A 20,896-nucleotide genomic window follows, 5' to 3' on the forward strand; every position below is an offset into this window, starting at 1 on the left:
AATCAAAAGGCCCTGGAGATTTCCTGCCATTTTTCTCTGGAGTGTTTTCTCTCAAAGAACAGGAAAGGCAGCTCTGTTTCCCACACACTCACAGAGGTTGGATATCAATGCCTTTTTTACAGTGTGACCACTGCAGCACACAATCAAGCAGCTGCAGAGTCATTGTGAGAGTATCATTGCTGCGAAACCACACTAAAGTAATGGTGCCGGTTTGCATCTTTTAAAAGCAACACATTTGCAACATTATGGTTATAGCCTCTATCTGCTTGTAAATGTCTTTTAACACTGATTATTAGAGCAGTTTATGTTGTTGATACAAGATCTGTGTTCTCACTTCATTTGTTTTTTCATTTGAGTCTCTTCAGAGTAAGAAATGTACCATGAACGCCTGAACGCTGTCACCCTTTCTCTGGAAAGAGAAGGCACTTATTTAACATTCTTAGACAAAAGCAAATTTTGTAATCAATGATTTAACAATCTACATATCTATAATCAACATAACCATGAAGGCGTTCTTGTGTTGACCACAAACAAGTTTTTCAAAAACACTTTTTCTTTTATTTTCAGTCTGAGTCAAATGTTTCCCAAGTGTGTAATGGCAAGTAATGATGCCTTGTGTTTGTTTGGAAAGTTTTATCCCTTTGAAAAGGTTGTGTTCTCATGTTAATCAGCCAATTGCGGCAGAGTTTCCTGTTTAGATAGATTCTAATCGGGCTCTGCGAGAACATATGCTGCTGTGTGGATTGATGTGGAGCCAATTGAAACTAAAAGAAGAAGAAAACACAGATGCTTCAAAGGCCAAAGGGTGAGACCCCTGGTGATATTGTTATCAGTTCCCTGTAATGCATCGGATCAAACACTCAGACGTTGAGTGACTGATGTGGATTTGCATTTGTAAGCTGAAACATCATAATTATAGCTTCGTTATTACACGGCTGTGTTGAATACGCAATTCTGATTGGTCAATCACGGCGTTCTGCTAGCTGTTCTGAACATCTGTACATTATCCCTTATATAAGGTTTTCCCGTGTGGTGTGTATTTAAGGTGACCAGGTGTTCCACTTTACGAGGGACTGCACAGCATTTTTATCCGTTTGCCCACATCGTCCCACATATTGAGACAATGTCCCACATTTTCAATGACTCTAGTTTTCAAAAGTCAAACCACTGCAGGACACACGCTTTCTTAAAATCTGGCTTTTATCAAATGGCTGCGAAAGAAAGCAGGGAAGGCTGTCATCACGGCGCTGTGTTTGCTGTCAAACTGCGCACACGTGGGTAAAGTGCAGGTTGACCTTTCACTGTCTTTGCTACGCTACACCCAGCGGAGAAAATTGCGAGTCACCGCAAAGTCACAAGCCATGCAGATTTAGGCGGAATATGATGGAAACTACCACAAAGAAAAGAAAGAGCAGCTACAACAAAGACTCTGAAACTAATTAAAAGTATTTATAAGCCGGTGGAAAGCGATTCTCAGAGTTTTTTTAATGCAATTTGCTAGTTATTTTTTCACGTTATTTCACACAGAGGGAATACGTCATGAAGCGACACAGTTCATGTGAGACACGTGCAGATCACAAAGAGATGTGCCGATCAATGGATGCATTCGGGCAAAGCATGGAGATGTTACAAGATAAGGAGCGCAATAGATTCTTTGTCCAACATTTGGTTTGTTAGGATCTGGTTACCCTATGTGCAATGACAGTGTATGACGGTCAGTCAGCATTCTAGACTTGTAGCCTACAGAAATCAGCCACGTGTTGACATTGACAAAAGGTAAAGAAGTATTTGAGGGAGGAGAGCCCGCTTTTACCACAGCGGCCCAACCCCGGGCAATGTCCTTCTTTTGATAGAGATAGCTTACAGAGAGCTCTACATAGAGCTGGCGGTAGCTTCATATTTACCGTACAGATAAGAGAGGGTCATCCATCTTCTCATCTAACGCTTGGCAAGAAAGAAAAAAAATGCGTATCCAAAAATATCAAACTATTCATTAAACATTATGTATAAATTATTAGCCTGATATAATCAGACAGTCCTTTTGTTTCACATCAGTCATTCAATATTCATTATTATTTGAATCGCTTAACAAATAAAGGTATAACCATGAGATTGAAATCCAATGTGATCTATACAATAAGCTGTGAGCCTTCTGAAGACACTAAAACGTTTTTTTCAGGTGTTTTTCTATAACCTTTAACATGATGTACTAAATGTACAACAATAAAAGTTTAAATTAGTTGAAAAATCCCCCCCCAGACCAGTTATTATATACCAAGAGTAACACTACACACAGGCCTGTGTGGGTGTGGTTTGATCAGTTTTGATTGTCACATTTTGATTTAAATTAAGCTCAGAAATATATGTGATATCAACTTGCCCAAACTAGCCCAATCACCCTGTTAAAACCAGTGAGAAGAGCACAGATGAAACAACACACACAAAAATGTGTCATGTTAAATAACCAAAACTGTTACAACTTTGGCAAATTGTGTCCATGTAGTACCCCAGTGCACATAGTTAGAAGCTTATTGAGAAAACACATTTTTAAGGCCGTTAAATGTGCGTTAAATCAATATATTTATGAATTTAATGGTCACCGAGCAGATCAATTGAAGGATTCTTGTTTGACTCATTTGGAGCAGAACTACCGTATATCCCATGAGGCACGGAGGACAGACCCCCTGTGATGCTCTCCGGAGGGTAAAGTGGGATTAGTCCGCTGCTCCTGGACTCCCGCCAGGGTTTAATGGAGCATGAGTAACTAAATTGACAGGTCTGCTTGCTGGCCAACAAAAGCCCAAAAAACACTTAGGCTTTACTTAGAAAGTGGGACATGCTGACTTAACCTAAGCTCAGATAAAAATGTTACAATACTGGTTATGATGTTAATTCAGATTAACTGCAAATGCACTGATCCAACAAAAAATAAAGGCAAGGCATGTATATCCTCATTCACACAATGTATTCACAGACGTAGTTTATGCTTTCCTGCAATGACTGGCTACAAGTCAAGAATGTGAACAACAGGGGTCAGCTAGGAGGAAGGGCCGAGGTGGGGGAGATCCACACAGATCTGAATTCCCATGAATCACTTGGTGCAGTGACCATAAGGTGCTAGAATTCGAGTTGTCCTGGGAAGGGGGCCATATCCTGTTGCTAATAAACTGGAGAGATACATGGCATGACTCTCTAATGAAGCAGAAACCCCACGCATCAAACCAGTGCTCATGGGCGATATGAGGACAAAGTTATGCTTTTTAATTGGATGGATTGCTATGAAGACATTTATGGTCATCAGAGGATGAATCCTAATGACTTTGGCGATCCCCTGACTTTTCCTGGAGTACCACAATAAAGTTCACATTCTGGATTTGAAGTGTCAGCAACTATTACTGGTATTTTTCATTCAATTTGGTAAACACATTCATAGTCAACATAGTAAACATTATACCTGCTAAACAGTAGCATGTAAGCTCTGTCATTGTGAGCATGTTTGCATGCTAACATTTGCATTTACTACTACTACTAGCCTCACCGAGCCACTAGCATGGCTGTAGCCTCTTAAAGGAACGGTGTGTAGCATTTAGAGGGATCTATTGGCAGAAATGGAATATTAATAAGTATGTTTTCTTTAGTATAATCACCTGAAAATAAGAATTGTTGTGTTTTCATCAGCTTAGAATGAGCAAACCAAACACTGGATAGATAGGGCCAATCTTGTTTTAATTTTTTCACGTCGGCCATAGTAGTTCTCCTACACGCTTCGCACACGAGAGAAGTTTCAGTTGGTTGCAATCTGCAACCTCACCGCTAAATGCCACCATATCCTACACACTACACCTTTAAGTGTTGTTTTGCTCTGATAGCATTCTGTTAATTGTACTGCAAGCATCTAAAATGTGAAACTTGTTTGGGTTAGATGTCATTTCCAGTTGCCTATTTAATGTGAAGTAATATTTAGTGGCAGAAAATGCAAAAACGTCTCTATGTGCACCAGTAAAGGAGTATAAAATTTACCAAGACTAACTGCATATCATCAATGAACTCAAAACAAGTTAATCCATACGGTCTATGTTTTGTGTCAAATTCAAGCAAGCAGGTCCGGACCCTTGACACCAGGATGCAAACAGTGTCACAGAGATTATGTGGGATATATGTATAGCAAGTGACAGGGTGTCCCAGCCGCGACCCTGAAGTCACACCTAGGAACTAAAGAAGAAGAGGGAAACGATTTCCATTAATGTGAGGTCTCAGTGTGATGGAAGCACCCATCCTGCTCTAATCACTTAAGAGCCTCGGCAATATCTACTTAAAGAGACATTACGCAGGAAATGTTATGCAAATGACTTGTTTATCGCCTCATCTCCATGTCAGCCACTTGTTTTGTGCCCTGTCTGCAGTGTGCCATGCTGATCTCTGGCTTAGGGAGGAGCAGCGTAATCTTTTAACACCTATCTGGCAGATTTCTCTATTGTTGTCAGATTTGAGATGCAACGGGATTTTGAGTCAGGTTTATTTTTAACAAACAGTGCAATAGTTCAAGGACAAACAAGGATGCATTTGAGTTTATCTCTTATTTTTATTAATTCACCCAAGTCAGTCAATGCAAGAGGAATGAATTTTGAAGTGTGCTGTGTGTATGCTGGGGGCTCTCCCTCAACTGCACGCATTGAGACACCCTTACTAAGCAGATTATCTCTATATATGTCAGGATACATTTCTGCATGTCTAGTCATGCAAAGAGAGCGTGAGAATGCAGAACCAAAACATGTTTACAGCATCACATATGTATCACTGAGCCACTGTCGAAGTCATCAGCACGCTGCTGACATCTGCTGCACAAGTTACGGTACATGCAAATCTTGCAGACGCATTTGCATATACTGTAGTTGCACAGCGCCTGCATTTGCAGCATTGAAGAGCAGCTTACCGGTTTGATCTATGATGATAAAAGTGGCTGTTGCAGGAAAGAGAATCTTTGGAAGTGGAGATATTTAAAGGCCGTTTCCTGTGTTTGACATTTACCTTGGATTAAGGAACACAAGCATTGTGACTCACAGCTGCCAGAGGTGCAGCATGGGAGCCGAGCCGGCAACATGACGTGGGTCAGTGTAGGGGGGTGGGGGGGGGACCAGGGACCAGATGTTGTCCTCCTACCATTGGGAATAAACTCTATCACTCACAGCGCAGGTGGTGGGAAAAAGGGGGAGAGAAAGAGAGAAGAGAACGAGTGAGCGAGAAACAACGGCAAACAGGAAGCAGGGACCTTACAACACAATGCACGCAGAGTTTCCTGCAGGCTCTGACAGATAAGGAACAACACTTTGTTTAAAGCTGTATTTTCACCCACAAACGTTTCCCGATCTCTTAAATGCTCGTACAATTCTTCGGCACTACAACTGTGATAATGTGGATTTTGAGCTTTTGAATGTATACCCTCAGCCCTAATATCTCAAATCTATATGACATGCAGTAGTGAGTTTAATCAAAGCAAGACAATGTCAGATTATTATTATAACCATTGCTATTATTAGCATTCTAAAGTTATTATTAGTATTATGACAATAGGCCTATACTTCTTAGGGTCAGGGGTCAGACACAAGGATTGCTGTGTGATGATGATCCTACAGCAGTGCTGCAAAAGCAGTTCCATGCAAACGAGGCAGAACAACTTGGAGCAACTATATAATCATGTCAAACAATGCAAATAAACACTTTGAATAGACATTCTCCAATAAGTAGTCACATTAAGATCCACATCATCAGACAAGTTCAGTGTGATACTTGCAAGAATGCCAGTGAAGCAGTCTGTACTGAGCCAAAGATAAACAGGGTTAATACCTGGAAATGACATTCACAACATCTTTGGGGTGTGACTGCCAAAGAACAGCAGTTAATCCACACTTAAACTCCATACCAGCACGCCCAACCAGTCATTGCAGGGGTGCATCAGTCAGGGTGCATCTACAGTGCACATCCCAAATGATCATTATTTTAGAATAAGGTATTATTATTATTATCATTAGTATAGTTTTACAGTGTAAACCGCAAGTGAACGTTTATAATAGGGGAATTTGTGAACCCAGTCACCCTGAAAGAGACAGGATGAAACATGGCACATGAAGTTTCTGCTATAAACTGCAGCTGGTGACAGTCTAACAATGCCCCCTCAGCTGTGCCCTTTGCCCCTTTTACATGGGAGAATAAAGCTGCCTTCAGAAAATTGAATTTATAGATTGAAAACACATGAACAATGCAACAAGGTGGCAACCAAGTCAGGGAAAATAAAACAAAAAATAAAAAAAATCAGTGATATCAAAGTTACTGAGGTGTGATGTGATAGAGAGCATGGAACACAAATGACATTGAACCCGCAGTAGACAGAATGTTTTGGGCATCATTGGGCAAAAATGCCTTAATAACCTTTCAGCATATTGTAATTCAAGTGTTCTGAGAGAAAACTAGACTTCTGCACCTCATGGCTCTGTTTTCAGGCTTTAAAAAACCTAGTCCGTAACGGGAGACTTTGGCCAATCACAGGTCATTTAATTGAGAGAGCGTTCCTATTGACTGTTCATTCAACGGAGGCATCTTGTAGTGTACTGTTTAGCTGTAAAATGAGAGAGTTTGCTCCAGCTGGTGGGCGGTGCTTGGTATTTCCTTAACTGATCTCAACATGGCTGCCGGGTCACAAACTTTCTAATTTTACAGCTAAACAGTACACTACAAGATGTTTCTGAAAACATTTGAGGCGAGAAATAGGCATTACTGTAACAGAATATTGATTCATATTTGATCAGCGCTGACTAGTTTGACCGTTTGGTCGGAGTTTGCGAGTGATTAACATCTGGCTCTCATAGACAGCAGACCTCAGATCAACTCTAACTGCTTGTTTTCCTCCGGTATGTGAAATCTTGCAGATGCCATTAGGAGCACCTGAGGACACCGGAGGATACCTGAGGACACAATTAATTAATTAATCAGAGTTCGCGAGTGATTGACAGCTGCTTAGAGACGGCAAGGCTCCAGCTATGACTGGTTGGTTTTGTCTGTGAAATCTCGTAGATGCCATTAGGAGCGCCTGAGGACACAGAGGCACATGATTTAGTTTTTTCAGATTACCTGTCTCATGCACCACTGTCAGGATATATATTTTTACCTTTTTATAAAAATAACTTTTTTTAATCACATTTGCTCCAATTCTACCCACTGCTGCTTTAATTATGAAATGAAAAACAGCAACTTTTGTTAAACATGACAGGCCAAATATATGTCCCACTTGAGGACCTAAAACACACCATAATTATACACAAAAAAATCATTATGTGTCTGACTAACGTGAATTCTTGGCAAGTTGTAGAAAGAAGAAACTGAAAGCAGCGTGTGGATGAAGCACAAGGTGGACACCAACATGCAAAAGCCAATGCTGGAGCAACACCACCCTCTATGTACCAGTACTGGTATTACACTCAGTTATTTATTGAGTAAATTCATGAAGTGCACTACTAAACGCAAATATAGAAGAAGCACGATTTTTTAATATATTACACAAGATACACTTTTAAAGACTATTTTTTTGCCTTTTCAGTTACTGTGTGCTCTTCATTGTGAGGCATTGAAGGTCAAATCAGCTGACTTTTAGCAGAGGTCAGTGGGAGTGACTATGTAAATCACTGGAGCATCACTCATCTGATTGGGCGCCTTTGTTCTTTCAAATCGAGTTGTCCCCTCTCCTTTATTGGGCCCCTGGGGGAGAACACATCTTTTACAGTAATGCTGCTCTCCTGCATGGACCTCCAAACTGCTGCAGGGATAATGGAGTAATGATAATATCAGGGAAGATGGCCTGTCAGAGACATGATAGACCAAACAGACTGAGGGAAGAGCTGAGCTGCATGCTGGTTGGTGATGGAGCTGTGGGGAAGACCAGCATGATCATCAGCTACATCTTCAATGGATACAACAGCGAGTACAGACAAACAGCTTTTGATGTTTTCACTGGTGAGTTAGGAGGTTATTATTATTTAATTAAAGGTTAATATGGCTGCTTGACTCAGAAATTTAAACTGATTTCCACTTCCAGGTTTGGTTCATGTGAATGGCTTTCCAACTCGTATCAAACTGATAGACACTGCTGGGCAGGTAAATGTTGCACACCACATTGTGATTTCTTTACCAGACCGGTTTCCTCCTCATCTCTCATTATCTGATCTTACAGGAGGAGTTTGGCCATCTTCGCTCTCTGTGCTATGCCCATGTGGACGTCTTCATCCTCTGCTTCAGCCTGGCCAACCCTGTCTCCTTTGAGAACATCACCTCTAAATGGATCCCACAGATCCGAGCCGGCAACCCGTCCTCTCCCATCCTCCTGGTTGGAACTCAGTCAGACCTTTGCCACAACGTGGATGTGCTGATTCATCTGGACCAGCGAGGCACCAAACCAGTGCACTTCAGCCGGGCCAGGAAGCTGGCACACAGGATCAGAGCTCACGGCTATGTGGAGTGTTCAGCTCTGACACAACACAACCTCAAAGATGTGTTTGACTGTGCTATATTTGCTGCCATCCAGCACAAGCACACCGGCAAAACATATAAAAAGCTCAGCCTGCTCAGACGTTTAAAGACATTTTGTGATTGTGGATGGAGGAAAATCTTCAGATTCATCTGAAGGGGAATCAAAGAGAGTACTCTGCTTACTCTGGACACGATCTGTTTGGTTATTTCTTAAGACAAATCATGCATTTTTATCAAAATATTTCTCTACAGAATGTGAATTGTGCACTAAAACAACATTGACATGAATTGAAATGTGGCAATCTTTATCCATAATTCATTGCATTAAGAAGGCTATGTATTCTGCTCTTTTTTAATCTTCCCTTTCCTTTGTTTTGTGTTGTATTTGTTGTTCATATTTCTGTGTGTATGTGTGTTAAAGGTTTGTAATAAATGTACTACAGTATAACACATATTTAATTGCCAGTTGCTGTTTTTTTTGTGAATAATTGCTTTAATTGTTAAATCTGAAAACATACAGTCTGTAGATCCTGCAGTGGAAAGTACTGTCAGTGAAGAAATGGAGGGAAAACACAAAGTGCCGTTTGAGACAAATGGTCACCTGCTGATACTTTGAAGTGCTACTTTACAAGACAAAAGCCATTTAAATCCATCCTCTGTGTGAAAGCTTATGCTGAGGCATGAATACCACAATTACTTTTAAAACAGCCACACACATGGAATTTTCTTTGGTAAAATGATTATCAAAGATGTGTTTTTTTTTATTAATTATAGTAAATTTCCCAAAAGGATTGTGATATCAAAAGAAACTATCACTTACAAAAGATAATATTCATTAAAATGTATTGCAACATTTGGAGCCATTTGTTATACCAACTAAGACCAATATCTTATCATTTTACATTATCTGTATCTAATTCATTTGTATGCCTCAAAAGAGCACAAAAACACTAAAGAAATAACATAAGGCCCAACAAATAACATGCATTACCTGTGAAGTAATCTTAAATATGTGCTTGTGCTTCTTGCTTTCATCTTGTAATAATCTGTGTTATTTTACTGTGCCTCAGGGCACTATAAATTGAAGCGGTTAAACTGGTTTGATTGCCTATAGGACAGACTGGGTGTCTCCTTCAACAATTTTTAACACGCAAGACACCTAAACCCTGCAGCCCTGCAGATCACACACTTTAATAGGTTATCCTATCAAAAAGTAAGCACAACTACAAGCCAAGTATACCTTTCTTTAGGCCTAGAAGGCAAGAATATTTAATTATAGTTTTCTTAAGTATATGTCGATCAAAAGATTAAGTACAATTAGGCCTATAAGCCAAGTTAAACTTTTCTGTATATTTGTCAGTAAGCCAAGTATACTTATTTAGACTTTTCTGTATACTTGTCAGTATGAGCAAAGTATACTTAGACCTTTCTGTATACTTGTCAGTATAAGCCAAGTATATTTAGACTTTTCTGTATACTTATCAGTATGAGCCAAGTATACTTAGACTTTTCTGTACTTAACAGTATAAGCCAAGTATACTTAGACTTTTCTGTACTTAACAGTATAAGCCAAGTATACTTAGACTTTTCTGTACTTAACAGTATAAGCCAAGTATACTTAGACTTTTCTGTACTTAACAGTATAAGCCAAGTATACTTAGACCTTTCTGTATACTTGTCAGTATAAGCCAAGTATACTTAGACTTTTCTGTGTACTTGTCAGTATAAGCAAAGTATACTTATGTATACTTTTGTTAAGTATATCTCTGATAAGTACATAAAATAAACTGAAAGTATACTCTATTATTTTAAGTTTAAAAGAAGTAAACAAATAGCACACTTGAATAAACTTCTTTTTGGTAAAGGGGACAACAGTTATATTATTAGGTTTTATAGCAGTAATGGTTTAAAAGTTAATTTCTTTGGTTGAAAATTGCAAACGACTTCGATTTTGTGAGCACAACAACAACAACAACAACATTTTGTAGTCTTGACTCAGCTGATCGGGTCTGTCTTGTTGACTACGTTTCCCATGATGCATCAGCGCTTTACCCTGCTCTGACCCTGTGACTGAAAATAATCTGATCAGCTGATCTGACCTGGCAACAAAATAACGTAGCTAGAGAAGATCTGCACAGGGAGGAGGAGGGCTGAAGAACAAAACAATGACACTGCTCGGACGGACTCAACAACAGTAACACTTTAAAGAGACTTTTTAAGCACGAATAGCACGGATTTACCCTCCTAGTTTTAAAGTAAAAGAGTCCAGCTGATATCCGAGCTTTATGACATCGGGGGTTTTTGTTGTTGTTGTTGTTGTTAACAGCTGACAGACTGGAGGCTAGCTGCTTGGTTGGCCCGCTAATTACAGCTTTTCTTTGGGGAAAACAAAGTTGAAACTGTCCGTCTAAAACTAGCTAGCTGTAAGCTAAGTATTGCTGCTTGTTTTGCCAAATTATCCACCGAGTTTGCCAGCTAAGCTATTGAGAGTTAGGTTGCCAGATAGCCTGTTGTTAGCGTCAACATTTGCACATTCATCCTCTCAGAGGATTGTCCCGGTCGCTACTTGCTACCTATATACATCTTTCTGTCTTATTTTACAGTTTTATTTATCTGCTAACCTTACATATAATGCTTGATTGTAATGCTGCAGCTAAATGCTAACTAGTGGTGAAAACATATGTGGTGTAACTCAAGGAGACTGGAGGCTGTTTCTGCTTCATTGCCTCACTGTTAGTTGCACTAAATAACATCATTAAGTGTTTGAAATACATGCAGAGAAAACTAGTTTGATATATTTGTATTATTGTCCTATTATAGCCCTGTTTCCATGCAGCTGTTTTAAAGTTAGTCAGTGTATTTGGTCATTTTCCCTTTGGAGACTGCTGTTTCTGCTTCATTGCCTCACTGTTAGTTGCACTAAATAACATTATTAAGTGTTTAAAATCCATGCAGAGACAACTAGTTTGATATATTATTGTTGTGAGTTAGTTGTTACAGTCACCAGCCCTCTTACCATGCAGCTGTTTTAAAGTTAGTCATTGTATTTGGTCATTTTCCCTTTGGAGACTGCTGTTTCTGCTTCATTGCCTCACTGTTAGTTGCACTAAATAACATCATTAAGTGTTTAAAATCCATGCAGAGACAACTAGTTTGATATATTATTGTTGTGAGTTAGTTGTTACAGTCACCAGCCCTCTTACCATGCAGCTGTTTTAAAGTTAGTCATTGCATTTGGTCATTTTCCCTTTGTCAGTATTACCCACATGTTGTATATTTTCCATTAACTGCTATTGGAAAACAGCTGGTACTGTTTGTCAAAAGCTGTTCCCAATAAGCTCTGCTTCTGTATTCAAGTGTACCTTGTAAGAAACGATGAGTGGGCATGGCTCATCTTCAGAAAAGGGAGTCAATACCAGCCTAATATGTCAAGAGAGTTATGCATGTGGTGGCTCTGAGGAGGCTGCATTTGAGTGTGATGAATGCAGAAGCTTGCAGTGTGTTCGTTGTGAGCTCGAGCTCCACAGTCAGGAGCGTCTGAAGAACCACGAGCGGGTTCAGATAGGACCTGGGCACGTCCCTTACTGTGACAACTGTAAAGGAGGTAATGGAGACAGTGGCAAACGCCATAGAGCTGTGGTCCGCTGCCAGAACTGCAAAGTTAACTTGTGCCAAGACTGCCAGAAACGCACCCACAGTGGAGGCAACAAGAAGAAACACCAGCTCACATCTTATCCTCCGCCACCCAAACCCGCAGAGGTCATCCCTGTCCAGGCGTCCGTCCCGCCTGCTGTCCAAATAGCCGATGAGACCAAATCTCAAAGAGCAAAACTTCTGGAGAAGATTTACAGTTTTCTCTTGGTTGATGAGAATGAGGAAATGCAGGTGAGTTGTGCAAAAGTCACACTTGTCATTGAAGAATCAAAATACCTAAACAAACAAACATTCACTTCTAAACTCTTGTTTTTCCCCAAGCTAAAAGATGAATCTTCATTTGTGAAGAGCCTGAGCTGTAACCCAGACCAGCTGCTGAAGGTGGTGTCCATCTTTGGCAACACAGGAGAGGGCAAATCTCACACCCTGAACCACGCGTTCTTCATGGGCAGGGAAGTGTTCAAGACTTCTCCCACACAAGAGTCCTGCACGGTCGGCGTGTGGGCGGCGTTTGACCCCTTCCGTAAAATAGTAGTCATTGACACTGAGGGGCTGCTTGGGAACAGTTCCAAACAGGGCCAGAGGACCCGTCTCTTGCTCAAGGTGCTCGCCATCTCCGACCTCATCATCTACCGCACCCATGCCGACCGTCTCCATGACGACCTCTTCAAGTTCCTCGGGGATGCCTCGGATGCTTACTTGAAGCATTTCACCAAGGAACTGAAGGCCACGACGGCCCGCTGTGGCCTGGATGTCCCTCTGTCCACCTTGGGCCCCGCGGTGGTCATCTTCCATGAAACTGTCCACACCAAGCTGCTTGGCTCAGGTAAAATATCTCAACGTTTTTGTTACTCAGGTCCCGCTTGTAATACGTGGAGTGTTATTACTTCATCTGCTACACATTTATTAAACAAGTCAAAGCTTTACATATTATTTTACTGCGAAACGTCCATTAAAACAATACATTGTGATTGCATCACCCGAATGTATTCGAGCATTACCATAAAGGAAGAGAGGCGGCGCCTTTAAAGTAAACTAACAATTAAGCCTTGCAGATAATTACAGGTTTAGCAAATATTAGCCTACAGCTGACTTTTACATCACTGGACGTAGCAATCTGCGTTCCAACTTTTTGTGAAATGTGGAAACACTACTTTTTGGACCAAAAAGAAAAAGGCAAAAATGTCACATATTTTTAGCTGTAGTCAACTTGTAATTATAGTCCAGTTGCTACAACTCATACTTTAAATTACTGTCAACCATTTTCCAAGACATGCAGTTCACTACAATTTAAATGTTGTCACTGTATATGAAGGAGAAAAAACACATTCACAATATGGTAGGCATTGGAGTGTAAAGTGCACATGATTTGTATTAAATGTGCTAAAGCATGAAGGAAAACTTGTTTTAGCCTTCAAGTCTCGGGACAACAGATGTCATGTAAATGAGTGAGCTACATGTGTTTGCTCATAGGTTTATTAGGCATGTGTTTTGGCTGATTCTGCAACAGTCGTAGTATTTTTCTCTCACATTTCTTATTGGGTACGATGATGCACAGTATTTTAAGAGTTGTGTTGTATCTGATGCCAATGCTAATGGATTATCTATTGTAACCTCTCCTTCTTGTTTTAGATAAGGCGTCTGAGTCCGTAGATCGGCTGCTGTTGGAGCGCTTCAAGAAGCTTTCCCGTTTCCCAGAGGCCTTCAGCTCTGTCCAGTACTGGGGCACCCAGACTCTCAGCCCCCCGACAGACTTCCGTGGCCTGCAGAATAAACTGGAGCAGCTCCTGGATAACAACGCCACCCGTTCCCCACGCACCCCCGTGGTCATCTTCAAAGCCCTGCAGGTAGGGCTGTATATAGTTTGAAGCTTCCTGCCTGCTTCAGGCTGGCTGGTTGTTGTTGTTGTTGTTGTTGTAAAGCCACTGAACTGAATTTATACACAATTCGCTGATAAACTGGTTCCTTGATTCAGGTAAAGATGTATTTAAATCAGCACAGCTCAAGTTTTAAGCTTATACGTGTCATGTTAATGTTTGTAAAAATGCATCTATACTATACTGTATGAAGAGGAGGTGCAACACTTAGTTTTGTCTGGGTCTAGCTAATTTCTTCTGGTCCTTGATTCTCCCACAGGCATTGAGCGAGCGCTTTAATGGGGAAATTGCAGGTGAGCTTGTAGCCCACAGCTGCTTCTTTCCTGACGAGTACTTCACCTGCTCCAGCCAGTGCCTCAGCTGTGGGTCAGTACCTTCCTCCTTTTTAAAAAATGTGTAACCATTATAATCTCTCCTTCAATCTCTTGCTTTTCAGATTGCTAACCATTCTGACATTTTACTTTTAACCCAGATCTGGCTGCAAGAACAGCATGAACCACTTAGGAGAAGGAGGGTGCCATGAGGCAAACCTTCGTTGTCGTTATTCTCTTCAGTATGATAATCGCATTTACACCTGCAAGGTAGGTCCTGCTGCTCACCGATATCACTTAGATAGAACTAATCTTTCTCTCTATACCATTGACTGTGTAATTACTAGGGCTGTCCTCAACCAAAGAAATTCTTAGTCGACTAACACTCACACGATTTTGTCGACTAATAAGTTAGTTGATTTAATCGACGTATCTGTAAAACTGAGTTTCTCCACAAAGAATAACACAAAAGCACCACTTTAAATCTTGTGTTTAACAGAGATGTGCTCATATGTTTCTTGGAGATATGTCATTCAGCATGAAAAAAAGCGTAAAAAACAAATAATCGACTAAAGACATCTCAGTCAGCTAAGACCAAAACGACTGATTAGTCGATTAATCGACTAAGAAGGGGGCAGTCCTAGTAATTACTCTTGTTCCATGACTGATGAGTATGAAGTTGAAGTCATTGTGTGATACATCCCTTCAGGCTTGCTATGAAGGGGGAAAGGAAGTGATTGTTGTCCCCAAGACCTCAGCTTCCTCAGACTCTCCATGGTTGGGCCTCGCCAAATACGCCTGGTCTGGGTGAGTAACAAAGCTTGGGTTCGTCTTATGTTACCTTTTACAGAGCCTAATTTTTAGCTCCAGACTCTGAACTCAAATCAAGTTTTTCTATTCACATTAGCATACAAGTCCCAAGTAATACCTCAGATATTTACCTTTACATTTTCACAGTACATTTATGTGTCTACTCTATGTTAAGGTACGTTATTGAATGTCCCGGCTGTGGAGTGATCTATCGTAGCCGTCAATACTGGTATGGGAACCAGGACCCTGTGGATACAGTTGTCCGCACTGAGATCCAGCATGTATGGCCAGGGGTAAGAGAAACAAGCTATTTGATTTATTTATCTGATGTAGATTATATTCCTTTAATTGTCTGTAATCATACAGACCTAGACTTATGGCTAAAGGTAACCATTTATCTACTTAATGTAGTAAAAACCTGTCTGCTTTTTGCAGTCGGATGGCTTTCTAAAGGACAATAGCAATGCAGCGCAGCGTCTCCTAGATGGAGTCAACCTAGTGGCCCAGTCTGTGTCAGAGCTCAGTGTCAAGCCTGCCAAGGCCGTCACCTCCTGGCTGACAGATCAGATCGCCCCAGCCTACTGGAAACCCAACTCCCTCATCTTGGTGAGTGACACACACAGCCCCACCCGCTGCCACCCGCCACCAACAGCCAAGTCAACACTTTCGTGTCCAGAGCTATGTTTACTGTCTGTGCTGCTCTGTGCCTGTTACACAATATATGTTTGCAGGTCATAAGATAAAAACATAGATAGACTCCGAGTGTGTCCTCTTTCCTGTAGCACTTGGTCAATAACAGCTTCTCTTGTTGTTGTTTTTTTACAAGGTGTGCCATAAGTGTCACACAGTCTTCCAGGACAACGACACCAAGCATCACTGCCGTGCCTGCGGGGAGGGCTTCTGCGACGGCTGCTCTTCCAAAGCTGCGCCCGTCCCTGAGAGAGGCTGGGGTCTTGCCCCTGTCAGAGTCTGTGACGTCTGCTTCGAGCAGAGAGCTTCATACGCAGGTACGCGTATCAACTCTCAACTCTCAATAATGTCAAATGTTCCGAGTCTTTGCTCTTCTGTGTGTTATGCAGCCGTGGAACATTTGGCTTGAGGAAAGGTATTTTCTGTCCGCAGAGTCGCTTGAGGCAGAGCTCGAGGAGGAAGAAGGTGGAACCCTCGCCAGGAAGGTTGGAGAAGCAGTCACCAACACCTTCGGGGTTGTGGTCACTGCTATTGACATCCCACTTGGTGAGTGTGAGCCCAAAACAAAACCTAAAGAGGATTGTTATGTAACAGGAATAAATGACCCAGTAAATGTGAGTGAATGGATACAATGCCCTCTAGTGGCGGAGGCGTAACATGCTTATTTACAGTAAGAAAGAAAAGCAGTGTTGTTTCTAGTTTGAACTCTCAATGATGTTATGCAGGAGTCCAGCAAAGCCTGCCTTATAAGGAATGTGGGATGCCCTAATGGCCTAGTTATAATAGAGCCTGTTAAATTACCAAAAGCACACAGGGGCAACTGATTCCCAAACTGCTTTGTGTGTTCTACTGCAGAAGTTCAAATACTGAATTTGCATTTATCTGTAACTTATTCATGCCAATAAAAAATGTTGATGGACTACAAATTTAAAAACCTCCCACACACACTCGCTACAGAACCTAAAACTACCTTTGACAATCTCTTCAGGACATGTCAGTGCTTCCATGTAGGAGTGCTCTGCTACCTAATGTTTAACATTGCAGTTTGAGAGTTTTGTCTTAGTGCAAAGGTGAAATAGATGAGCAGTTACCCTGTTTATTCATTTCTTTTTACGAGACTCCCTGCTGTAAACTCACATTTACTGAGTCAATAATATAAATGTTTTGAGGTTTCCTGACACAACATGCATAAAGATTTTGCATAGACTCATGTGCAATAGTCTGGATCAGTCACTCTCTGCACAAATGTCTGGCATGCACTTTGGTCCAGCGTTTATGAGGAGAACATTTTTTTATAACAGCCAAAATGACGCTTTTCTGTCAAGATAATCCAAAATGTGTTTTAGATTGAGAAAACTGGCTCTGCTGCACGGGAAGAATTCTCAAAGAGTTGGCATGAATAAATGCTGTACTCGCTCAAATACACACCACAAAATCATTGCCCTTATTTTACCTCCAGGTTGTTGTTTCACACGTCTTAACATATTTGGAAAAAATATTTGTTTAATCCAAAGTAGGGCTGCCCCCCCTTAGTCGATTATTCGACGATTTCTTTAGTCGATTAGTCGGTTTTATGCTTTTTTCATAACGTATTTCCAAGAAACTTATGAGCACATCTCTGGTAAACAAAAGATTTAAAGTGGTGCTTTTGTTTGATTCTTTGTGGAGAAACTCAGTTTTACAGTTTTAAAGATTCAATTAAATCAACTAATCGATTAGTCAACTAAGAATTTCTTTGGTTGAGGACAGCCCTCATCCAGAGCAAAAGTAGTAAGATTATTAATGTATATTGGGCTGTAGACCTGCTGTATAATGACTAGTAAAGGGCTTGGATGGATATGTGTTGATAACCTGATATCCTGCTGAAAACTTCTCCATATCCATCACCGCCCCAAAAATACCTCAGAGCAAGGTCTGATCCAATCACAACAAAATACTTACAGTTTCCAAACTCAAATCTTGTTTCCATGGAAAAATAAGTATGGATAAAGCTAAAGTAAAGCAATGGCAACTGAGAATTGAAGGGTCAACAGTCTAGTATTTTGATTAGAGGAAGTGAATGCACCTCTAAATTAAAGGAATAGCTCAACATTTTGGGAAATGGACATTTTTGGGGGAGGTTAGCCTACGTGCTGGACTATTTCTTGGCCCGGGAGCAGTTGCCAGGCAACCAGCAGAGATTCCAGGAAGTCGTTGCTCTCTGCCAAGAAAATATCCAGGACATAACCCCTCGTAAAAACACAATTTGTCGGTTTTACACTTCCGTTTTTGTACAGATTAAACAAGATATGACGTGTTAATTAGTGAGCTTCGGCTCTTGTAGGCAGACTTAGTTACCTTTGGACAGACATAGATGTCATCAACAGTATATCAGGTTATCAATCAGGTTATTCATCTGTGCCCTTTACCAGTACATATAGTGTAGGTGTACAATATCCTTTGGACAGAGCCAGGCTAGATGTATGTGCTAAGGTAATCTAACAGACAGTGTTATATGTGTGTTAGTGTTATTGAATTCCTCAAGCACAAAGGTGAATAAGTATATTTCCCAAAAGGTCGAGCTGTTCCTTTAAATGCCAGCACTATAAAGTTTAAAGTGACTTACTATAGTGTTTTGCAAATGTAAACCTTATACTATCACTGACATTGTGTATGTGTGTGTATTTATGTTACCTCGTAGGCCTCGTGAAAGATGCCGCCCGTCCTGCCTACTGGGTGCCTGACCAGGACATCCTGTCCTGCCACAACTGCCAGCGCGACTTCACTGCCAAGCTGTCCAAGCATCACTGCCGCGCCTGTGGCCAAGGAGTGTGCGACGACTGCTCCCCGGAGCGCCGGTCGGTTCCGTCCCGGGGCTGGGACCACCCGGTGCGTGTGTGCTCCAGCTGCAACCAGAAACCTGGAGAACTTTAACAGGGACGGCCTTCCTTCCTCAGAGCACCGGAGAGAACCACTCACTCACTACAGCTCGCAGTCTGTCACTGCTTTACCTCCGTTAATCTAATGGTTCTGTCTTGTATCTGTGGAAAGGAAGTATTTAGGCATATATATACATATATAGGACATTTAGCAGAGTTCCTGTGGCCTTTGTAGAACAGCCAGAACATGTGAGTTACTTGACTGAGTGTGAAACCTGCTTTTCCACTCTGATTATTCACAGAGTGAATATTTTGATTGACACAAGTCCCTAATTTTACGTTAAATAAGGCTGTTGAGCTATTTTTCTACTCTCAGAAAATATAAAAAAAAAGTATCATTTAAAGAATAATAGTTAGTTGAGAACCCTGTGGGGTTGGTGTGATTAGTTTCCAGCGATTCATATTATTGAGCATTGTTTTCTCTGATGTCGCACGTGTAATGGCAAGGAGATATTTTATATCCGTGCAGGTATAACTGCAGGTTCCATTGCATGCTGTATTGCAACATTTTAGTTTTTTGCACTAAGCCTTTTTTTCAGCTGTTATAGGCTGTTGCTTACCGTGGCCAAAAATCCAGATATCCAGATGATCAAGTAGTCTGAGCTGAAATCTACCACAGTAGGTCTAGATTGTGGATATCTGGTGTGCCAAAAATCATTCAGGTCACTGTGTCTGTGCTGGTATAATGTTTATATTTTATCATGTAATTTGTGGTTGTAAGAAGACATATGTTAGAGGAGTGTACATTTTGAAACGTTGAAAAATTATTTATGTATTGAAGATTTAAAAAAAAAAAAAAAGCTTATTAACACTCTGACTTGCATGACAGTCTGAGAGATCCATGGCCTTTTACTTGTTCAGAGGATGGGCTCTGAATAAACCTCACTATCTCTTTTACCAAACGGCAATTTAGTGTGTCCATGTTATAAAATGTTCATGTTTCATGTTTTCTTGACCTTGATTTTAATTGTTTTTCTAAATATTCACAGTTGTTTGGTTGTATGGATATTGAAGAATATCCAAATTTGTCTTCAAACCAGTTTTACATATTACACTCACACCTCCACGTCTCCGTAGGCACAGACTGACAGGATGCAGACTCCTGACAACACATTTTAGTTGTGTTTTAGCTCTTCACAGCTTGTTTTTTCCGTTATTATTCATCCGTTATTGATATTGTGTATTTTCTTTTTCTGTTTTTTGTTTGACACTAGTTACTGTATGGATATTTATATACTTTTTAGCAGCTGTATGCGAACCACTCGTCCTCCAAGTATTGTTTTTTTTCTCTATTGTTTTCGTCTTTAAGCATTACACAGAGGAATTGATGCTTGAATGTGGCAATGACATATTGAACCATATAGTGACTGAGAGCTTTACATCTGGATACCATACAAAGCACAAGGTGATGCCTTTAACACATATGCTTGTATTTTGTTGTTAACAATGAGTGGGGGGAAAAAAGGGTTGTTGTCGATTGTAAGCTTTGTAGATAAAGTGAATTCTTCTTTTGCTCCCAACGTGGAACTTCTTGGTTCTGATGAGAAAATGTTGTTGTCTTGTCTCAAAATAGATTTATCTGTCTGAATGTTGCATCACACACACACACACACACACACACACACACACACACCCTCCTCTGAGGTGCTAATATTGCACAGTAAAGAATAGGAAATACATCATGTCAGATTACGTGTACCGGAGTTCATTCCCATGCAAATTTGTGCAGTCTGTTGCTTCAGAAATCCTTTTGCATTTTGTGATGTCCATATTTTTTTTTCTGATTATATTAGATGCAATCAACACTTCTCACCTCCAGACTACAAATCAAGCAGGAATGATTGATGCATTTAAAACTGTGGGAAACAAAACTTGAAAGCGATGCTGTGTGGATACTAAATTAATGGAAGATTTGCATAAGATTAAAGTTGTATCAGCTCCCATCTGTCAAAAAAACATAATCTGGAATCGCCTCCATGTCTTCAGTGTGTGTTTGTGTGTTTAAAAAACCTCCCTGTGTCAAACCACTTACTTGTACTGTATGTGGGAGGAATAGATCGTGTGCACGCCTGTGTGTATTATGAGCCTTGCTTTTCCACACTGCAGATAAAGTGAGGGG

The 20,896-nt window shown here is 40.7% G+C and overlaps 2 protein-coding genes across 2 annotated transcripts; both read left to right on the forward strand.

Moving 5' to 3' along the window:
* The first annotated feature begins 6,985 nt into the window (after positions 1-6,985).
* On the forward strand, positions 6,986-8,969 carry LOC141783336 (rho-related GTP-binding protein RhoV-like). Its single transcript, XM_074660577.1, has 3 exons — positions 6,986-8,004; positions 8,087-8,145; positions 8,222-8,969. The coding sequence occupies exons 1-3, from the start codon at positions 7,827-7,829 to the stop codon at positions 8,669-8,671; spliced, it is 687 nt and encodes a 228-aa protein (XP_074516678.1). The 5' UTR covers positions 6,986-7,826; the 3' UTR covers positions 8,672-8,969.
* Positions 8,970-10,638: 1,669 nt separating this feature from the next.
* On the forward strand, positions 10,639-20,733 carry LOC141783135 (zinc finger FYVE domain-containing protein 1-like). The gene is made up of 11 exons (XM_074660171.1): positions 10,639-12,402; positions 12,493-12,997; positions 13,804-14,018; positions 14,308-14,414; positions 14,521-14,629; positions 15,069-15,166; positions 15,345-15,462; positions 15,605-15,775; positions 15,996-16,176; positions 16,292-16,405; positions 18,540-20,733. The coding sequence occupies exons 1-11, from the start codon at positions 11,893-11,895 to the stop codon at positions 18,770-18,772; spliced, it is 2,361 nt and encodes a 786-aa protein (XP_074516272.1). The 5' UTR covers positions 10,639-11,892; the 3' UTR covers positions 18,773-20,733.
* The last annotated feature ends 163 nt before the right edge of the window (positions 20,734-20,896 follow it).

Source organism: Sebastes fasciatus, chromosome 15 (assembly GCF_043250625.1).
Source record: "Sebastes fasciatus isolate fSebFas1 chromosome 15, fSebFas1.pri, whole genome shotgun sequence".
NCBI lineage: Eukaryota > Metazoa > Chordata > Actinopteri > Perciformes > Sebastidae > Sebastes > Sebastes fasciatus.